Genomic DNA, 18,747 nt, shown 5'->3' with positions numbered 1-18,747 from the left:
ACCTCTTCTGGAACTTCCCAGATAGTCACACAACGGTCCAACATCACCACAGCGTTCACTTCGGCAGTGACCTGATCGTTTTGGCTCATTGATGGCCGACCGGAGCGTGGCTCGCTCTCCACCAATGCGTGGCAATCTTTAAACCAGGTGTACCCGCCCTTAATCTGCGTGCAGCTCATGAGTGAGACTGTTTTCATAACAAATCTGTGCAGGGCGGAGCTTCACCTCAATGACATGCGTATCATTTCTTTTTTTCTTTTTTTCTCCGTTATGGTGCGGTGCTCACCCTTCTCATTTTCTTTTTTTTCCCCTCTTTTCTGTCTCTCAGTTTGGCAGCGCAAGCGTCGTTTGTTTGTAGCGTGCGTACAGTACGTGCAGTGTGTTTTGTCGGCGGTTTATGGCATGCATTGTCGTAAAGACTGCTACTTCCACTGCTACCTGAAGTCAGATGATGAGCTTATTGAGAGGTCTTTGGCTGCCGTCAACAGGAGGTATGCTGTGCGGACCTGAACAAGTTGTCTAAATGTAAGAATTAATCGACTGGTTGTTAATGTGTCGCTATGCACCTTGATTTAGCATTTAAAAACGCAGTAGCAATTCAGGGACTCAACACGGCAGAACATGTTTTCAGTTAGGATTAGAGTAGCAGAAATGATTCTGCACTTCTGAAGATCGGGTTAGTATTGTTCTGGTGACCAGTTCAAAGTTTCCGTGGCAACGATTCATTTCGATTTGAATGGAGCATTGCTCTGATTATCGGTACATGACCCAAACTTCAGAAGTTATGATATATTTAAGTAGAACTTGACTTTTATTTTTCGGTTTAAGTCATGATTAGATGCGCACATGCAAGCTAATCATGACTTCAAAAAAAAAAAAGTTACAGCATATCTACGGAGTGAATGATGATGAGTGGGGCGAAGCTTCGAAGGGTTTTATCAGCAAAACGTGAATCATCCGCAGGTCGCATTTGTCGGTCTGTGCATCTGTCCGCCTGTTGTCTGTCTTTCTGTCAATCCATCTAGTGAACACTCCAAGTACCGCCATTTCACATCTTTTCATAACATATTCATCATGTACAAATACCGCCATCCAGCGGACATTCCAAGGACTAAAACGAGAGGTGACTACTTCATACAGGAGACACACGACCCACATCTTTAGGAACTTCGCCCCTAAAAAAAATGAGACTGCTCCTGTTCTCTTGACATAAATGCTTTGAATTCTTGGAATAGGTGCGTTTGATTGTTTGTTTTGCAAAACAACCAAACTGTGCGTTTATTTATTTTTTTAACATTGAAAAAAGCAATCATGCGCGCCACAAGACACCATATGTGCACTGCATGTTGGGACATGGCTGTGTGTGATACCGGTCATCCTGCTAGAAGTGTGAATTAGGCATGTAGAGCAGGGCACAAGCCTGATGTGGAATTCTGTATATCAGATGTTGATGTGCCACAGCCGAGCTTTTTTTCACATATAGTGTGGTTCCTAGTTGAAATTACTTCTGCGTTTTTGGATGCTGAATCAAAGCACATAGCAACGTATTACGAAGTCATTTATACATTCTGTAGAAAACAATGGGAGACAACGACGAAGCAGCCAGCAAGGCAAGCCACAGGGTTGGTGATACACGTGCGGGACCTAAGCTTGCGTTTGCTTGAATTTCGGCCTGCTGATGTTCCTTGGCCTTCCAGTACGTTAGTATGTGAGTACATCATGTGACATTTGGTGGAGGCATGTGGATTCCCATACGAACCTGGAACTTCACTCCCAAAAGCTGCCCCCTCTTTATGACACCAACATGGCCCCCGAGATTCTTCCCCAGGCGGAACTTTCAGCCGTCCACTTCACTTGCAGCGCCGTGTACCCTCAACGATATCCCCCCCACCTTCACCCGCTCTGCTGAATCAGACGTGGAAGATTGGTTGGCGAAGTACAATAAAGTCGGCGCCAGCAACAAATGGGACAACCAAAGTATGCTCAACTACGTCATGCTCTATCTCAAGGACGTTGCACAACTGTGGTTTAATAACCACGTGGCTGACATTCCTACATGGTCTGCTTTCAAGACTGCTACTGCAGACATCTTTGGACAACCTGCGGCCCGCATGTTTCACGCCGAGCAGCATTTGCGTCAACGTGCACAGCAACAAGGCGATGACTACACGGGCTACATAGAAGATGTGTTGCATCTATGCAACCGCGTCAAGTCTGTTGTGCCGGAGGAAAAAAAATACGGCACATTTTCAAGGGTACTGAGGACGGCACCTTTTAGATGTTGCTCACGAGAAATCCCCCCATTCCCTTTACTCGTCTCCCTCTTTCAGGGCATCGACCAGTTGTGTAGGCAGCAAGCGATTGCTCCTCACACCCTCACGACACCTGAAATACTGGCAAGCTTGCAGTTAGCTTCTCATCCTACCGATCAGCAGTCGCTCCTTTCGACAATCAAGGACTTCGTTCTTAAAGAGGTAGCACGCCAGCTGTCACACCTGCCACTGACACATGAACTCCCGCATGCTTTGGCTCTGGACCTTCAACACGCCAAGCAGACCCAAGTTGCTGAGGCGCTCCCACCGATGCATCAGCAACCATCAGTCGCTGTGCCTCTCACGTATGCCTCCGTCGCTGCTCAGCCTACGCAACAGTGCATGCCTTATGCTCAGCCTGCCATGCCATCCCATGTCGTGCCTACAACCCCGAATGCCTACGCAACAGTGCATGCCTTATGCTCAGCCTGCCATGCCATCCCATGTCGTGCCTACAACCCCGAATGCTACACCGTATCTTCGGCTTCATTTTACCATCGCTCAGGCGCTTCGAGGACGCCGGACAATAGGCCCATCTGTTTCGCCTGTGGTAACACTGGACACGTCGCCCGCCACTGTCGCCAAGCTTCTTATCCATTTGACACCGTGGGCAGGCCAGATGCGTCACCGTCAAGGACGCAACCAAGGTACACCACTGACGGTCACCGATCCTAGCCACCGGTCACCATCTCCCCGGCGACGCTCCCTGTTATCTATGCGTCGCCGACCTGCTACAGAAGAGGGAAACTGATCGCTGCAGCTCCGGAGGCAACAGCTGCATACAAGTCAAACTGCAAGGCCTCCATCTCTTTCGCCGAAAAACGTTATATACGTCAATGTTGTGGAGACCACCGCACAAGCGCTTATTGACCCAAGGACGGCTGTTTCTTTAATATGTGAGACGCTATGCCGCAAGTTAAAAAAGGTGACAATGTCGCTCTTGGGCCTGATGTTCTGCACAGCCAACTCGCAGTGCATAGAACCTTTAGCTGTATGCGCTGCGCGTGTCACTATTCAAGGTGAACTTTATGTCATTGAACTTTTTGTGCTGGCGTCATGCTCCCACAAAGTCATTTTTGGATGGGACTTCCTTTGGCGTCATCGGGCCATCATAGATTGCTCACATGCAGAAGTTGCCCTTACACCACTTGCAACTTCTCCTTTCGTGGATTCCCTTCCCGAAGCTTGCAAACTTGTTGTTGCAGACACGAACATAGCACCGAAAATATCCACCCTTGTAGCCCTGACCTGTACGGCTGCTCCTGCCGGAACTGTTTTGTTTACTCCACCAGACGTACAGTTGAACTGCGCTGCAACGAAAGCCGCTACAACGAAACATTCACGATTCCTCATCAGCAGTCCATAGGAGTCAATGCATAAATATTGTCACAACAAACACTTTTTTTTTCAATCGTCCAGCTTCGACAAAATTTTATGATGCAATTCCAGGTTTATATACTAATTTCTATGCAGTAAACCCTATCTTTAACATTTCGATGCATTTTCAGAGCCAGAAAATGCATCAACAAAGTCTAAAACGCGCATTGGCACCACCAGAAACCGCTGGTATACCCCGCTATAGTCCCTAGAATGTACTGGCCAGTATTGTGTAGGCACTATACCGTCGCTGTTCAGCAAGCACTGGGCGCCGCCATTGCTCGACAGCGAAGGCAATGAGACTGCCCTGGTTTTGTTTTGCTACTGGCTTACTTTTGAGCCGCAGATGATCCGAAGCTGAAGCTCAGTCGCTCAGTTCATGTTTCCTTCCTTCATGGTTCACGGTTTTCTTCTCGCAGCTGCTGTGTGAAACAGTGGCACGATGCCTTTTCCGATTCCGATGCTTATCATTATGTTCGCGCTTGGCCAGTGTGGTAACTAATCAGAGCGGCTGTTCGTCCACATTATCAACAAAATCAGCTAGCCGCGAGTGATGGATGATAAGAATGGCATAGAATAATGCAAAAGTCACCGCTTCACGACGCTTCACGATACCCTGCCTCCATCTTGGCGTTGTCGGATACTTTTGACGGTGGACAGCTGCTGGTGTTAACGTGTTAATGCAACTGTTTGGTTCGTTCACAAAAGAGATTTTAGGCGTTATTGCAGCATGCTTTTCACCATGGCCTCGCTATGCATGGGTGAGAATCCCGTCGCGACGCTGCTGGGAAAGAATAGGAAGTAGCGGACATTTTTTTAATTTTGAGAATAAACCTTTTTTCGTTTTGCTAGCTCAGATCAGTGATATTTTTTTTTATTTCACTACAACGAAATTTTCATTTTGAAGAAAATTTTTCCGTACCCTGCCACTTTTGTTGTAGTGGAGTTTGACTGCATTTCTACGCCGCCGTGGCCTACGCTTGCCCTTTGCCGTACTCACCGTGGAATCCGGTGCTGCAATCACGCTCTTGCGAACTCGCTATCGTCGCCAGTTGCTTTACTTTGCGGAGAAAATTTGGGCAGCATACAAAATGTTGACCTCCTGCGCCCTCTGGAGTTTGGCGAAAACCAACCCCATGTTCAGCTTAATGCCATGACGCCACTTGTGGCCACACTATCTGCGCCAGACTTTTTCAACCCTTCTGTTGCCACTGAGCTATCGCCAACACAACAATGTGAACTCTTGTCCCTTCTACGAGAGTTCCGATCTTCCTTCGATTGCACTCAACCATCTTTGGGTCGCACAGCGAACATCATGCACCACATCACGCACCACAGCCGGACAATAGACAGCGAACAGACAATGGTGAAGTGACTGCGGTAAAAAGCATGCCAAGAGTTTCTTAAAGTTTGCCACAGGAGTTATGACCTTGTGACTGGAGCAGGATGAGAGATGAGCTGACAAGCGAAGGAAAAAAGCAAAATGAGCGAGGGCCTCTCTCGGGTCATCAGACTTGCGTAACTCCGCTGTTACGGTAGTGTTTCAAAAAATTCTTACAGATTAGCGTTCATGGTAGGTTCGTGCACAAGTGCAACATTACAACTAAAGTTTCACTTCATGGTCGTTTAGGGGCCCTTTAACGAACAGCAAGCCAAAGAAATGTGCAAAACCTCGTACCTCAAATGCATACTTGCAGGTGCCAATGTGTGATACCTTGACCTGGCATGCCAAGTTCATCTGGCCAACGTCGTCAGTGCTGCCCAGTGATGCAGCTTCCGCCTTTATGATAAATTCGTACTCGTACCAGTGTCCCGGCACCAGCATGTTTTCTGGAAGCATGGCATTGGAAAGTTAGCTGTCTTTGCCAAACAATATTGGATGCTTGTGATAGGTTTTATAAATGGGTCGACAACAACACCCCACTCTTTACTGAGAGATTTTTCACACTGTACCACAACACTACTAAGTAAATGCAGTTGTGTTTCAATTTAACAAGTCATCAGAAATATTGAGGAAGAGTACAGAAATGTTGCTTGAAAATAGTGGTAATGAACATTACATGCTTATAATAAACATAAGATATAATAGAGAAACTTTTATATAACTTGCAAGTTTACATAACGAGATTCACCAGTGCAAAGTGTAACTTTTGAGCCTGTACAGAAAAATGAATAAGTAATCATGATGACGATCATCGTGTAGGACAGGAGTGATGCATTAATGGAGAGGCTGAATGACGGGAGGGCGCCCAGCGAGGTGAAACGGAGACTACGCTTCAATGAGACTGACGAGAGACTGATCTCCCAGGCCGTTTTATGGAAGTGGAAGAAGGATGATTGATCAGTGAGACAGGGATCGCACGACAAGCATGGCGACACCAGGTTGGTGGCAACAAACAGGCATGGGGGAGGCCTAGCTCTACCCGGTGGCATGCACCCGAACTTTTACTGCACTGGTGATTTTACATGCCACGCGACACAACAATGATAATAATAACAATAGTAACAGTAATCGAAGAAAGGAAGTCGTGCTTAAAAATGTTATCAGCACGACTGGTCTGGCTACCCATGTGTCCTTCCTGTGAGAGAAATAGGAGAATGCATAATTTATTTTTGTTCTGAGGCTCCTTTATTCTAAATAAAGTTAGAACATACTAGAGTAAATTTTTCAATTTTCAATTGCTAACATAAATGACCCTCAACTATTGCAAAAGGAATTAATTGTTGCGATGAACAAACCCTGTTTGTCTTCGTTTGTTGTATCTTATAGTACGTTGTCACAACTTGGCAGTGCATTTAGTATGCCACCGACTAGCCTCTGTGGAAGCTTCACTGGTGGCAGTTGATTTAGATGATTACATAACAAAATTTCTTTATATGCTTTGTAATAAAGGGGTACTGGCACAAAAATTTAGGGCTCACGTTTTTTTTTTGCTGTATTGTGTGACAGATGATTAATTACAGACTCATCATTAAACTTCTCAAGATCACAACACACAGTTAAAACCTACAAAAGTGGTCAAAATTTTTTCAGCAGAGGCTTGAAGTTACTCACGTACATTCAAAACATCCTGAGTAATGTTATTTCACCTAAATAAAGATCAATAAATGTATATCTCAAGGATATAACAATGAGTAGCCTGGATCACTTTGGAAGTTGTAAACAGTAAAAGAAAAAAGCTTGCAACAAAGTGTACTTTTAGAACAGCGGTTGAGATTTCTCCACTATATGCTGTGTAATGTTTACCAAACATATTCAAAACATTCAGCTTCATGTTATTTGACTTATACAAAGCTTAACAAAGGTATAGGAGGCATAAACTTGACGTCATGTGCGAGGAGCAGTACCGGCGGGGTCGCCATGTTGCAGATCCATGCACCAGCCGCACGCAAAAGAAGCATGCAGCACTTGCTTGAGCGTTCTTTTTTTTTCCCCAGTTTGGAAGGAAAATATAGGGAGCCATCAGGAAAGTGCGAATAATTGTGCTGGAGAGGCTGGAAAGCTATGCGAGCACAGATTTCGCTTTTGCAGCAGGTCTGTCTCACTGTTACAGACTCAGCAGCAGCGGCTACACAGGGGGAAAAAAGCATGTCTGTTGCCGGGTGAAAAGTTCGGTCGCTTCATTTAGAGCCCCTCTTCAGCATGGGCTGAACCTGATTTGTTTTTCACATGCTTAACTGAGTGTTTCAGTGTTTACCTTTCATAGGTACGGTTACCTTTCATAGGTGTGTGAGCACACCTACACAGGATAACCGTGGCTGCACAACTGCAAGGGCATTTTGATATCACCATTGTACACACAGCGTGTTGAATGCACATTATGTTTTATTGCAATAGCAATTATACGGACACTCTTGGCTGGATTTCGCCACCGGCATTGATGTCATGCACCGTATATGTATACGTATCTTTATATTTGAAAATGTAAGAAAAAAAAGTCAAGTAAAAAGACTCGCGTGTGTGGAAACGAACGTGGGACCTCCACGTCGTGAATGCGAGGCGTTAACCACTGAGCCACCGAGGGGTACCGTACCCTCCTTAAACGTTCAAACGACAAGCTATTTATATCTACCACTTACCGCTGTTGGTGGGCATCTCGGGTGGAAAACTATCGTGTTTTCAGCATTATTAGCAAGACGGCACAATGAGCGTGCGACGGCTCTTATCTCTCACGCATACTTTGGCATGCGAAGAGGAGGGGAGTGGATGATCTCTCGCGCACCCTTATTTCTCGGTGGGTAGGATCATACGTCTTGGCTGGCGATGGCCTTGCACTGGAATGATTGTGTTGTAATTACGGGGAGCACAAAGGTCACAGCAATCGTTGCACAGCCTCCGTTTGCGAAAAGGGCACGTTTTTTCGCAAACTAGAGTGAAAGCGAAGTAGCAACTGAGACGCTTATTTCGGTTCATCTGTACCTGTGAGTACGTTTCCTGCGTCATTTGTGTGTGAGAAACGCGGGGCACGTTTCGATCTGCTTGCCATTCTGCGCATGACATTCCAATGGTTGCTATCGCATTCATTGCTTCACCTTTGCAGCAAAGCTGTGACTTTTTGTGTGGTTTCTGACACGTCCATCACTGCTGCACACAATGACCAGTCATAAGTCAGTGGAACATCATACAGTAGCCAGAAGCCGCACCAAAACCACAATGATCCCCTTGGTTATGTTTTCTTGGCGAGTGGCGTGGTGCAGAGTGGTCAGTCATGCCCACCTGTGAAATTATGGGTCTCCGTGCGATTGGGACGGCGGAGAAAAACCTGTTGGCCCAACATCTCAGAGATCATGCGCAGCAGTTTTTAAGAACAAAAAATTAAAGAGCATCGGGTTCTGCATAAGTAACACATGTGACAACAGTTACTTCACCCTCATCCTGCGCATTCTTTTCAAGCATCCTTCTTGGTGTAGCATGGAGCAAGCGTTGAGCAGTGACAGTTGTTCGTTATCATTCATCCTGTGCGTGTTCATTTCGAGCATCCTTCGTGAGCACTGCATATACTGAGTTGCTAACTGTTGTTTGTGTAACATAATTGCTATCACTTCCACTGCTTCACCACATAACTGACTTTTTCTCTTTTTGTTTTCACATGCAGATTTGCAAAACAGAACTATGTGCGCCCGCACCGCATTACTGCTCTTCAAATGAGGAGTTTGAATGGTTCACACGCTCATCCATCGTGTTTACGAGGCTGTAATATCGATACAAGAGTGCACTGCCAAGAAAATTCAATAATTTTCAAGGACTGAAAAAAATTCCATGACCTTCAAGGGCCTTGAAAATGCATTTTTTTAATAATTCATGGGTTTTAAGGATTTCAAGGACCTGTGCGCACCCTGCTTTAAGAGCATGGTCGCGATCACTGGTGCCTGTTATCTCGGCAAGCATCAGTGCACTTTTAAGGCGTAGAAACTGTGTGAAAGCAGCACTTCTCTCTGGAGCAGCCATATTTGCTTACACCAATGTTTTGTATGAGTACCGCGATAACGGATCCAAAAAAGTTGGCTACCAGCCTTACTTTGGATAACATTACAATTTGTTGCTCTCGCATCGCATTCAACGCACGATCGTGCTGATGCCATAGCTAATCAAAATTATGAAGGCTACGATTCTTTGAATTCACAAAAGTGTGAACACAAAGGCAAGATGAGTCAATCTCTGAAGATTCATAGTCGTAACCATGGTCTCGGAGAGTTTCCATTAGCGCCTAATTTGACATTCTCTCGGTAGTGACGACATGCTAGTCCACATTAAAAAAATTTTTAGAAAAGGCAAAGATGAACGCTATCGAAGGCCACAACATGCGTGCGCAGTGAAATCATGCGTGTGTGCAAGTTAGGCGTCAAAAACGAAGAGCGAACCATGCAAATACTGTGGAAAGCTATTCGGTAAAGCACCCTCCATATTTAGTGCAGCCCCACATATACGATGCTATCTCACAAAAGTAGTTTTTCGGTTTGGACGGAGAGGGCACATCCGCCCATGCACCCACAGTGGCAAAAACGGTGACAATGTCGGCTCATGGAACACAGGCCCACCTCAAGCACACCCGCATGCAATAACAAGTGCTCGCTCTCACCTCAAAGTCTGCGGGGCCACGAGCGTACTGCCGCTGTTTAGAACCATTAAAGATACATGCTCATGCCAAAATGAAAAAATTCGGGGCAAAACTCATAGATTGTTCATGGCGAAAGTTTGTTATATCAAGGTTGCCTCTTGATATTACTTAGTTACATAGAGGTCGCAATTACATGTGCTCCTATGGGGTAATGACAAGGAGAAAAAAACTTCGTTATGGCGAGGAACTCATTATGTGGAGGTTTAACTTTATAAGCAGGTTTAGCTGTATCAATCAACAACATATTTCTGTTGTATATTTTTTATAATTTTCTACTCTGAATCTGAGGGAAACATGATGAAAAAAAGGCCCATTAATAAGATTGTTCTGAGCTTCACTTGATATGGCGATATCAGTCTTCTTTGCATTTAAGAAAACACAAACATTCTTTTTTGATCTTCGTAATGACATTCTTCAAGCCTCGCATGCTTCCTGCAACTAATGCAGTGTCGTATACATTGGTTACATTCATTCCGGCAATTTTCATTTCTAGTTCCCAGTCTTCAAGGTCACATTTTCAAAAAGCATATGTAAAAAATATATAATTATGTACTGTACATAAATATACCTACATTAATGTATATTATGAGGAAGAGCTTTATTCGAGGCGAGCTCGAGCTGGCACACACTGATGATGACATCTACAGGTGAGGAAATTATACAAATGATGATGACACGTCCAATTGATAAAGAAGAGCCGGTGACTGCGCTCACACTAATTCCCCATCACGCTGGAAGCGGCCTCCTGGCCGCACGAGAGACAATATTAGGAATTGCGTCGAGTGTACAGTTTCAGCCGAGAAACATGCACAATTTCTGTCTCACGACAACAGCGGTCGGAGGGAGCGTTAAGTGGTGAGATACGGTAATTAACGGGGGACGTTTGTTCAATCACCGTATAAGGCCCTATAAAACGACTGAGGAATTTTTCACATAAGCCGGGCACACGCACGGGAGTCCACAGAAGAACTTCGTCTCCTGGGGAAAAAGTAATAGCACAGTGTGTTGAGTCGTAGCGAGACTTGCGAGCTTCCTGAGAGATGCCGGTGTTGATTCGGGCCAGACGAAGGCAGTGCTCGAGGTGAGACAAAAGTCGTGCGGATAAAGGGCTTGCTGAGGTAGCAGGAGCCGAAAGGAAGGAGACGTCCAGAGTTACACTTGGAGAGCGGCCATGGACCAGAAAATAGGGAGAAAAGCCGGTGATGCGTTGCGTAGCTGTATTGTAGGCGAATGTTACGAATGGCAAAATGGCGTCCCAGTTCGTGTGGTCAGGGTTAACGTACATGGCAATCATGTCTGAGAGGGTACAATGAAAGCGTTACGTCAAGCCATTTGTTTGAAGATGATAAGTAGAAGTTGTCTTGTGGATGGTGTTGGCGGCGCGTAGAACCTCAGCAACAATAGAGGAAAGAAAGACCTTGCCGCGGTCACTGAGCAGAACACGTGGAGCTCCATGGCGCAAAAATATGTTAGGCAGAAAAAAATCAGCTACTTCAGTGGCTGTACCAGCGTGCAGTGAGGCGGTTTCCGCGTAACGAGTGAGGTGGTCAACAGCCGTTACAATTCAATGATTTCCATTGGAGGTCACGGGAAGGAGGCCATAGAAGTCTATCCCGACGACTTCGAATGGCAAAGCGGGACAAGGAAGAGGTTGGAGAAAGCCAGAAGGAGCAGTAGTGGGTCGTTTCCGCTGTTGACATAAGGCACACGAAGAAACATATTTGGCAATCGCGGATGAGAGGGCAGGCCAGGTGAACCGACTGCGTATTTTGTCGTACGTTTTGTGATAACCGAGATGCCCAGCAGCAGGATCATCGTGGAATGTCTCAAGAACCTGACGTTGTAGACAACGTGGTGTAACGGGGACCCATTTGTTTCCTTCAACGTGGTAAATATGGCGATGTAAAACACCATCGTGAAGCTTGAATTGTTTCAGTTGTCGGCGAAGTCGGGGGTTCGGAGGAGTGGATGTACCTTCTAAGCATGCTCTTATGGAGCGACAGTAAGGGTCAACGCGTTGATGCGACACAAGGGTAGAAGGGCGGCCGGATCTTAGCCAACTGAGACCTGCGATGGGTAATGCGGCGGTGGAAATCGGTGACGGTGGGCTATTACGGTTGGGTAGAGGGCTGCGAGAGAGAGCATCAGCATCTTGGTGCTTTTTACCAGACCTGTAGACGACATCAAAGTTGTGCTCTTGTAAACGAAGCACCCAGCAGCCAAGACGACCCAATAAGTTCTTTAGCGATGAAAGCCAGCACAATGCGTTGTGGTCGGTGACGACTGTGAAGTGGCGGCCGCGGAGGTATGGACGAAATTTTTGTGCCGCCTATACAACAGCAAGGCACTCTTGTTCGGTTATTGTATAATTTTTCTCGTCAGCAGTCAAAGCACGACTGGCGTAAGCGATGACACGTTCGCGTGCGGTGTTGTCATGCTGCAGTAGAATGGCGCGGAGACTATGACCATTGGCATCAGTGTGAAGAATTGTGGGTGCACCTGGATCGAAATGACATAGTACCGGGTCGGATGTCAGCGCTTGCTTCAACGCCAGGAAAGCCTTTTCACAGTCTTCAGACCAGACGAATGCCGTGTTACTTGCGAGCAGTTGATGGAGCGGAGAGGCAAGCCTTGGGAAATTGCTTATGAAGCGCCAAAAGTAGGATGCCAAGCCGAGAAAACTGCGCAGGTATTTTTGACGCAACGGACGGGGAAGCTCGAGGACGGTGGCAAGCTTTTCAGGATCCAGTCGAATACCGTCTTTGCTGACTAAGTGCCCTTGAACCTTGATCGTCTTGCTTGCGAAGGTGCATTTTTTCGTATTCAGCTGTAAACCAGCTTTTGCAAGGCAACCTAGGACTTCTTCGAGACGTTGTAGATGTTGCGAAAAGGTAGACGAAAAAACTATGATGTCGTCTAGATAGCATAAGCAGGTTTTCCACTTCAGGCCACGCAGTACGCTGTCGATCATACGTTCGAAGGTAGCAGGCGCGTTACAAAGTCCGAAAGGCATTATGTTAAATTCATATAGCCCATCTGGGGTGGTAAAAGCTGTCTTCTCTTTGTCAGATTCGGACTCTGGTATTTGCCAGTAGCCCGATCGCAGGTCAAGGCTCGAAAAATACTCTGCGCCATGCAACGAATCTAGTGCGTCATCAATTCGTGGGAGAGGGTAAACATCTTTGCGCATTATTTTGTTCAGTGCCCGGTAATCAACACAAAAACGTACCGTTCCGTCTTTCTTTTGCACCAACACAACTGGCGAAGACCATGGACTCCAGGAAGGACATATGATATTTCGTCGAAGCATGTCTAATACGTTTTCCTCGATTATCTTCCTTTCTGCGAGAGACACACGGTGTGGGCGCCGGTGAATTATTCGGGAGCCGTCAGTCTGAATTCGGTGAGTCGCAGAAGTTGTCATACCAAGGACAGCGGAATGAACGTCAAACAAAAGGCGATGTCTGTTCAATAAATTCAGCAATTCTCGACTCTTGGCTGCTGTCAAATCAGGGCTTATCGTCACCGGTAGAGGAGTGGGAGAGTTGAGCGGCGGCGTGCTTGGCTCTGGTAGGTCTTCTTGACTTGGAAGGGCAACAATTGCAATGGGACGCTGGTCAATAGCGCATGTGACTATTGATCCACAGGGCAACAATAAGGGTTCGGGGGTCTGATTTAACGCAGTAATAAAAGCAGACCCTTCAGAAAAACAAACAAGGCCTGGAATTATCAGAATGCCTCGATGTACAGTGTGGCCATAAGGTAGTAAAAGCACGTTGCCATCCACAATGTTGCTGCAATCAATGCTAATTACTTCTTCTCGAAATGGCCAAAGAACATAATCTGAAGTGGTGACGAGACAAATGCGCTGTTCGGGTTCCGATACAGAAGAGTCGGTGGGATTGAGGTGGATGAGGCGCTGATGACAAGATATAGAAGCGCGTGCAGACGACAGAAAATCCCACCCCAAAATGAGTTCGTGGGCGCACTCACGGAGAACTGCAACAGCAATATGATGACAAATACCGTCTATGAAAACGCGAACTGTACACTGGGCGAGTGGTCGACAAATGGCGTTCGTCGCAGCACAGAGAGATGGGCCCGAGTAAGGTGTTGTTACTTTGCGAAGACGGGAGCAAAAGTCAGAGCGAATAATGAAAATAGCAGCGCAAGTATCCACTAGAGCTTCGACACGTATACCTTCGACTAACACTGTTAACAAGTTCGATGGTCTGTCTGGAAGAATTGCTGGCTGTCCGGTGGATGCAGTTTCCCCTCTTAAAACTGCACTGGGGAGTTTTCCGAGTGGGCATTCAGAATATTGGAGGCGGGTCGCAGAGGCGACATGGAACGGCGATTGGGAGATGGTGAGCGATGGCGAGACTCACGGGAGTTCACAGGCAGACCACTACTGTAAGGTGGAGAGGGCAAACGCTGAAAAGAAGACCGGTAAGGCCTGCGCTGGCAGTTCGTGAGTGGACTGAAGCGTCCACGTTCCTCTGGAGCGTAGCCACGTTGCTCGTCCTGTTGACGCCTTCGGCAAAAGCGAGATATATGACCCCTATAGCCGCAATAATAACAGATTGGGCGTTGAGGACGCGGCATGGCGCAATACGGCTGTGGGCGCATCGGTGGTGACACTGACGCCACAGGTACATGGCCACCTGGTGTAGCCGCTGGGATAGTGGTGGGTGCTGAGAGCGCCGCGACTTCTGCGTACGTTGGTACCTGACGAGGTCTGGATTCGGCGGAACAAGGTGAATGTGATGCAGATGCAATCTCTTGCCTAATGATGTCCCGCAAGTTGGTTGGAGCTGAGGCTAAAGTAGACGGTGGGGCGCAGGAAGAGCAGCACCCATGAAGCTCCTCACGAACGATGTCGCGAACCAGGGCACGAATGTCGAGGGCCGCAGGAAGACGAATGTCCGAGGCATCATGGCAAAGACGAAGAGACTGAAGTTCTTCTAGTCTCTGGCAAATGGTGACAACATCTTGAGTCGTGGTAGGGTTTTGCGACGCAAGGGTGTTGAATACGATGGTATTTATGCCTTTGATAATATGGCATATTTGTTCGCTTTGAGGCATAGCTGAATTTACATGCTTGCACAAGGCAAGAACATCCTCAATGTACGAGGTGTATGATTCACCCGCCAGCTGAATGCGCTCAGCAAGCTTCTTTGTTGCTACTTTGGCGCGAGCACTGGGGGAACCGAAAATCTGACGGAGCTGCCGTGCGAATGTGTCCCAGTCGGGAAGATCTTGGAGGTGGCTCCAAAACCGGGTTTTGGCAACATCATTTAGGTAGAAAGGAACCTAACGCAACTTGTGTAGAGTATCCCACCTGTTCAACTCGCTGACGAGGTCTTAGGTGTGTAGCCATTCTTTAACCTCATCTCCTTTGAGACCCGAGAATACTGGCGGATCACGCTGGTGGCTGTGGATGGCCAGGGTTGACGGCGGAGGCTGCACTGGGCTGGTGGTGTTGGATGGACCAGGATTGTCTTGCACTGCCATGGCAGGTGGTAGTAGACGAAAACCGGAGCGGAGCTCCAGTGGTAACGTGCGAGAGGACTTGGGAATCAAGAAGCACCGTCCAGCACTTATGAGGAAGAGCTTTATTCGAGGCGAGCTCGAGCTGGCACACAGTGATGATGACATCTACAGGTAAGGAAATTAAACACATGATGATGACACGTCCAATCGATAAAGAAGAGTCGGTGACTGCGCTCACAATATATATTTATGTACTGTACATTATATTGTACTTGTTTCTTGCTTTTTTTGCATATACTGTGTAGTTGTTACTCATTGTTGATGTAATCCTGAATGTTAACCCAAGCACGTTACATTTGCCACCTGCTGCCACCATAATGAATTGGGGCTAAGAGCTTCTCAAGCAGCTTAGAGCAGCTTTTTTTCTTGGTTCCTGCCATTGTATAACAATTTTTACAATGAAAATAAAGAATGAATGAATGGTGAAAGGATATAGCTTAGCCCAACTTCCCTGCAGCCAAAATTAATCTGTATTACCGACATTCATTATCACTAACAGATGCTTTGCATGCTAATAGGCTTATTAGAAGACTCATAATGTGTTCAGAAATATGCAATTTGATGAGCTTCAAGTGGTCAACAGAGTGAGAAGCCTTGCTACCAACGATGAACCACAAGCGCAAGGCTTTTTGGTATCGTTTCCTTTCCAGAACATACTTGCTTGGTCTGTAGTTCCACAGGTTGAATCATTTTTTTTTTGTTACCTTTTGTATGCAGAAAAACAAAAAGAGCTATATTTGCCATTATACAAATTTATGACACATTTCAGTGATTATGTTCACAAAGTCTGTGCCTTGATGAGTTTTATACGAACTTTTCATGGCCCACTTGACTTAGGTCATAGGCGTGCGCAAGGTTGTGCTCTTCAGAAAGAGTCATCATTGTGCCCCCCCCCCCCCCTCCTCTTAAGGCAATGTATGGGGCAGACCGTGCCCCCTCCCTTCTGCAGTGATTAGGGGGGAACCAATGTGCACGCCTATGTGCTAAGCAGTTGCCGTATGTGTTAATTCAACTATTGTGAACAGTGGACATGTTGAGAGCACATACTAAATGGAGAATCATCACAAGAAAAAAAGAACAAGCACAGGAGAACTGAGTCATTTGCTAGTCCTTGCTTCTTACTCTGGTCTCAAATTTAAGCTTCTATGCTGATCCTTGTTGATACTCATAGTAAAAGCAACTCTCTCCCTCAGTCTAAGTTTCCTTAAAACAAAATTTTCAGTGTATTTCATTGACCCTTCTTTCATTGTGAGATGCATTCTATGAAATGCTATGACCTGATGTTATCAATTATAGCAACTCCATCATACATTCTTGCAAGTCATAAAACAAATAGAAAACTGGTAAAGCCGCTACATTGGTATGGGGACAGATTACCAGCAAAGCAGTACTCATGCCTATATTTACATTTCTGTAGTCGACTCTTTCATGCTTGTTTGTCCAATGTGAGCGGCTGCAGATGGGAATGCTCTCGTTCAGACTTTGTTTGCATTATGCACTTCTGCATGGTACCACTTCTATTTTTTTACTTGTGTTACTGCTGTTGATGCCTTGAGTATGCTGCCTCACCACCTCTGCCATTTCACAGTGCTCTACATCATACTAAAACAACGCTGCCACACTCTTTCCCTTTGAGCCCTGTAAATGATATGGACACAACACCCGGAGCATGAGCTAAGCCCATCGAATAAAGATAAAAGGGCTCTGCTGTAAAAGTTTAACACTGCAAGCACAATCATTAAGAAGCATAAGCTACTTTAATTAGAAATATCAATTATGCTAAGTGTGCTAAGCATATATTCATTGATTTATTTATTTATTTTTATTTTATTTTATTTATTCGGAATTGAAATACAAGTGATACAAGTGCATGTGTTATGTACAAATACAGAAGGAGGTCTCAATGTCGCGAGACTGTGAGTGAGACATCCTATAAAATCATACATGATAGATACAACGCAATAGTAAAGAGTGGTAAGGAAAGAAAACTGAAGGTATACAAAATGTACAGATAAGCACGAAATAGCGAACGTAAGTTATAAAAAATGTACAGCTAAGCATGCAAAAACTAACACGAAAATGCAATAACATTCACTCTGTATAATATCAAGCATTATTATGGTAAGGATAGAAAAATTAAGATATACAAGATGTACAGATAAACACGAAATAGCGAACATAAGTTATACAAGGTGTACCGATGAGCACAAAAAACTAACAGAAAAATTCAATATCATTCAGTTCATATAATATCATGCATTAAAAATTTAATAGGTGCGAACGCAAGCCTTTTTTAAACATTTCGTGGGATCTATTTTTGATCTCCAGAGGTAAAGAATTCCACAGGGAAATAGATGAAAAGTTTGTTGTAAACTTGCCATAATTAGTCCTAGGTTTGGGTAAAAGGAAGTTATTAGCCTTTGCAAAACGAGTCGATGACGCCTGAGGAAACTGACTTGATATAGTAAAGGAATCGGAAGTTTTCCATTTACATATTTGTAAATAAGAGTGCCAAGAAAATGTTTAGCCAGCTTCTTAACTATGGTATTCTTAATATATATGGTATTAAGAAGCACTTTTTGGGCCAGCATTAAACAATAGACATTACACCTGCGAAAGCCCGAGAACAAAAACCTCTAGTGATGCAGAGTTTAAGCTACAACGAAGGCAAAATATATGCTACAAAATTAATTTGGAAAATGAGATATTTTTGTAAAGACGGCCAATGATGGCTACTATTGGCTACTTCTGGCTAATGTTGGTCATGTGCTCTTACAAGAACAAGAGTCACGGTTTCCTCACAAGAGCGAAGCACCGAATATGAAAGCAAGAAACTGGAACATGACACCAAGAATGACAAGCAGCTCAATGCATGTTGAGTGCTGCTGAACCACAAAGACTGACACTCGACAAGAATGTGCAGGTACGAGATCTTGTCTTGGAGTGGCATTGCCTCGCGTGTGACGTCACAGCAGGGACTCCACTCTCAACTGCGCTGCAGCGCAACGCTGCTCCTGTACGTGAATCGTCTGTTTCAGATGAAAACTTTGGCGAACGAACAGCCTCACTCAGTCCAACTAACAATTACAATGAATGTTTTAGAGTGCAGTTATGAGCTTGTTTTAGTTGCAGCCTAATCAACAGGGATCTCCCGGATGGTTGATGAGCACACTGGTAAGAAAATGAAACTGTGTGAGCGTTCTCACTCGTCATCTTAGAGTTTCAGCCGTGTGATATCACTTAGTTCTGTCGTTTCTTTTGATATTGCAGTAAGCATGTTTTTCTGCAGTATCTACAAGTATAAATATAAAGCTGATGTCCGTAATAGTCAAGTGCTGCTCTGTGTCTCAATATATTTTGTTTGCTCATGAAAAGGGCATGAGCTT

General features: G+C 45.4%; 2 protein-coding genes across 7 annotated transcripts in view; one reads left to right on the top strand and one right to left on the bottom strand.

Moving 5' to 3' along the window:
* The window catches only part of LOC119181451 (uncharacterized), a 607,968-nt gene that overhangs the window by 584,540 nt on the left and 4,681 nt on the right, over positions 1-18,747 (bottom strand). For all 4 annotated transcript variants that reach the window (XR_012888604.1, XR_012888603.1, XR_012888605.1 and 1 more), the window contains exon 3: positions 5,368-5,519. Coding sequence is in view for 1 of the 4 variants with exons in the window: in XM_037432704.2 (XP_037288601.2) it covers positions 5,368-5,519 (152 nt within the window). In the remaining 3 variants the exon portion in view is untranslated. The remainder of the gene's footprint in view (positions 1-5,367; positions 5,520-18,747) is intronic.
* The window catches only part of LOC142784408 (uncharacterized), a 76,038-nt gene continuing 75,661 nt past the window's right edge, over positions 18,371-18,747 (top strand). For 2 of the 3 annotated variants that reach the window (XR_012888606.1, XR_012888607.1), the window contains exon 1: positions 18,371-18,535. The gene's annotated coding sequence lies outside the window, so the exon portion shown is untranslated. The remainder of the gene's footprint in view (positions 18,536-18,747) is intronic. The other variant, XR_012888608.1, reaches the window with a different exon arrangement.

Source organism: Rhipicephalus microplus, unplaced genomic scaffold (genome assembly GCF_043290135.1).
Source record: "Rhipicephalus microplus isolate Deutch F79 unplaced genomic scaffold, USDA_Rmic scaffold_14, whole genome shotgun sequence".
NCBI classification, from domain to species: domain Eukaryota; kingdom Metazoa; phylum Arthropoda; class Arachnida; order Ixodida; family Ixodidae; genus Rhipicephalus; species Rhipicephalus microplus.
This window is presented reverse-complemented; position numbering and strand designations above follow the sequence as displayed.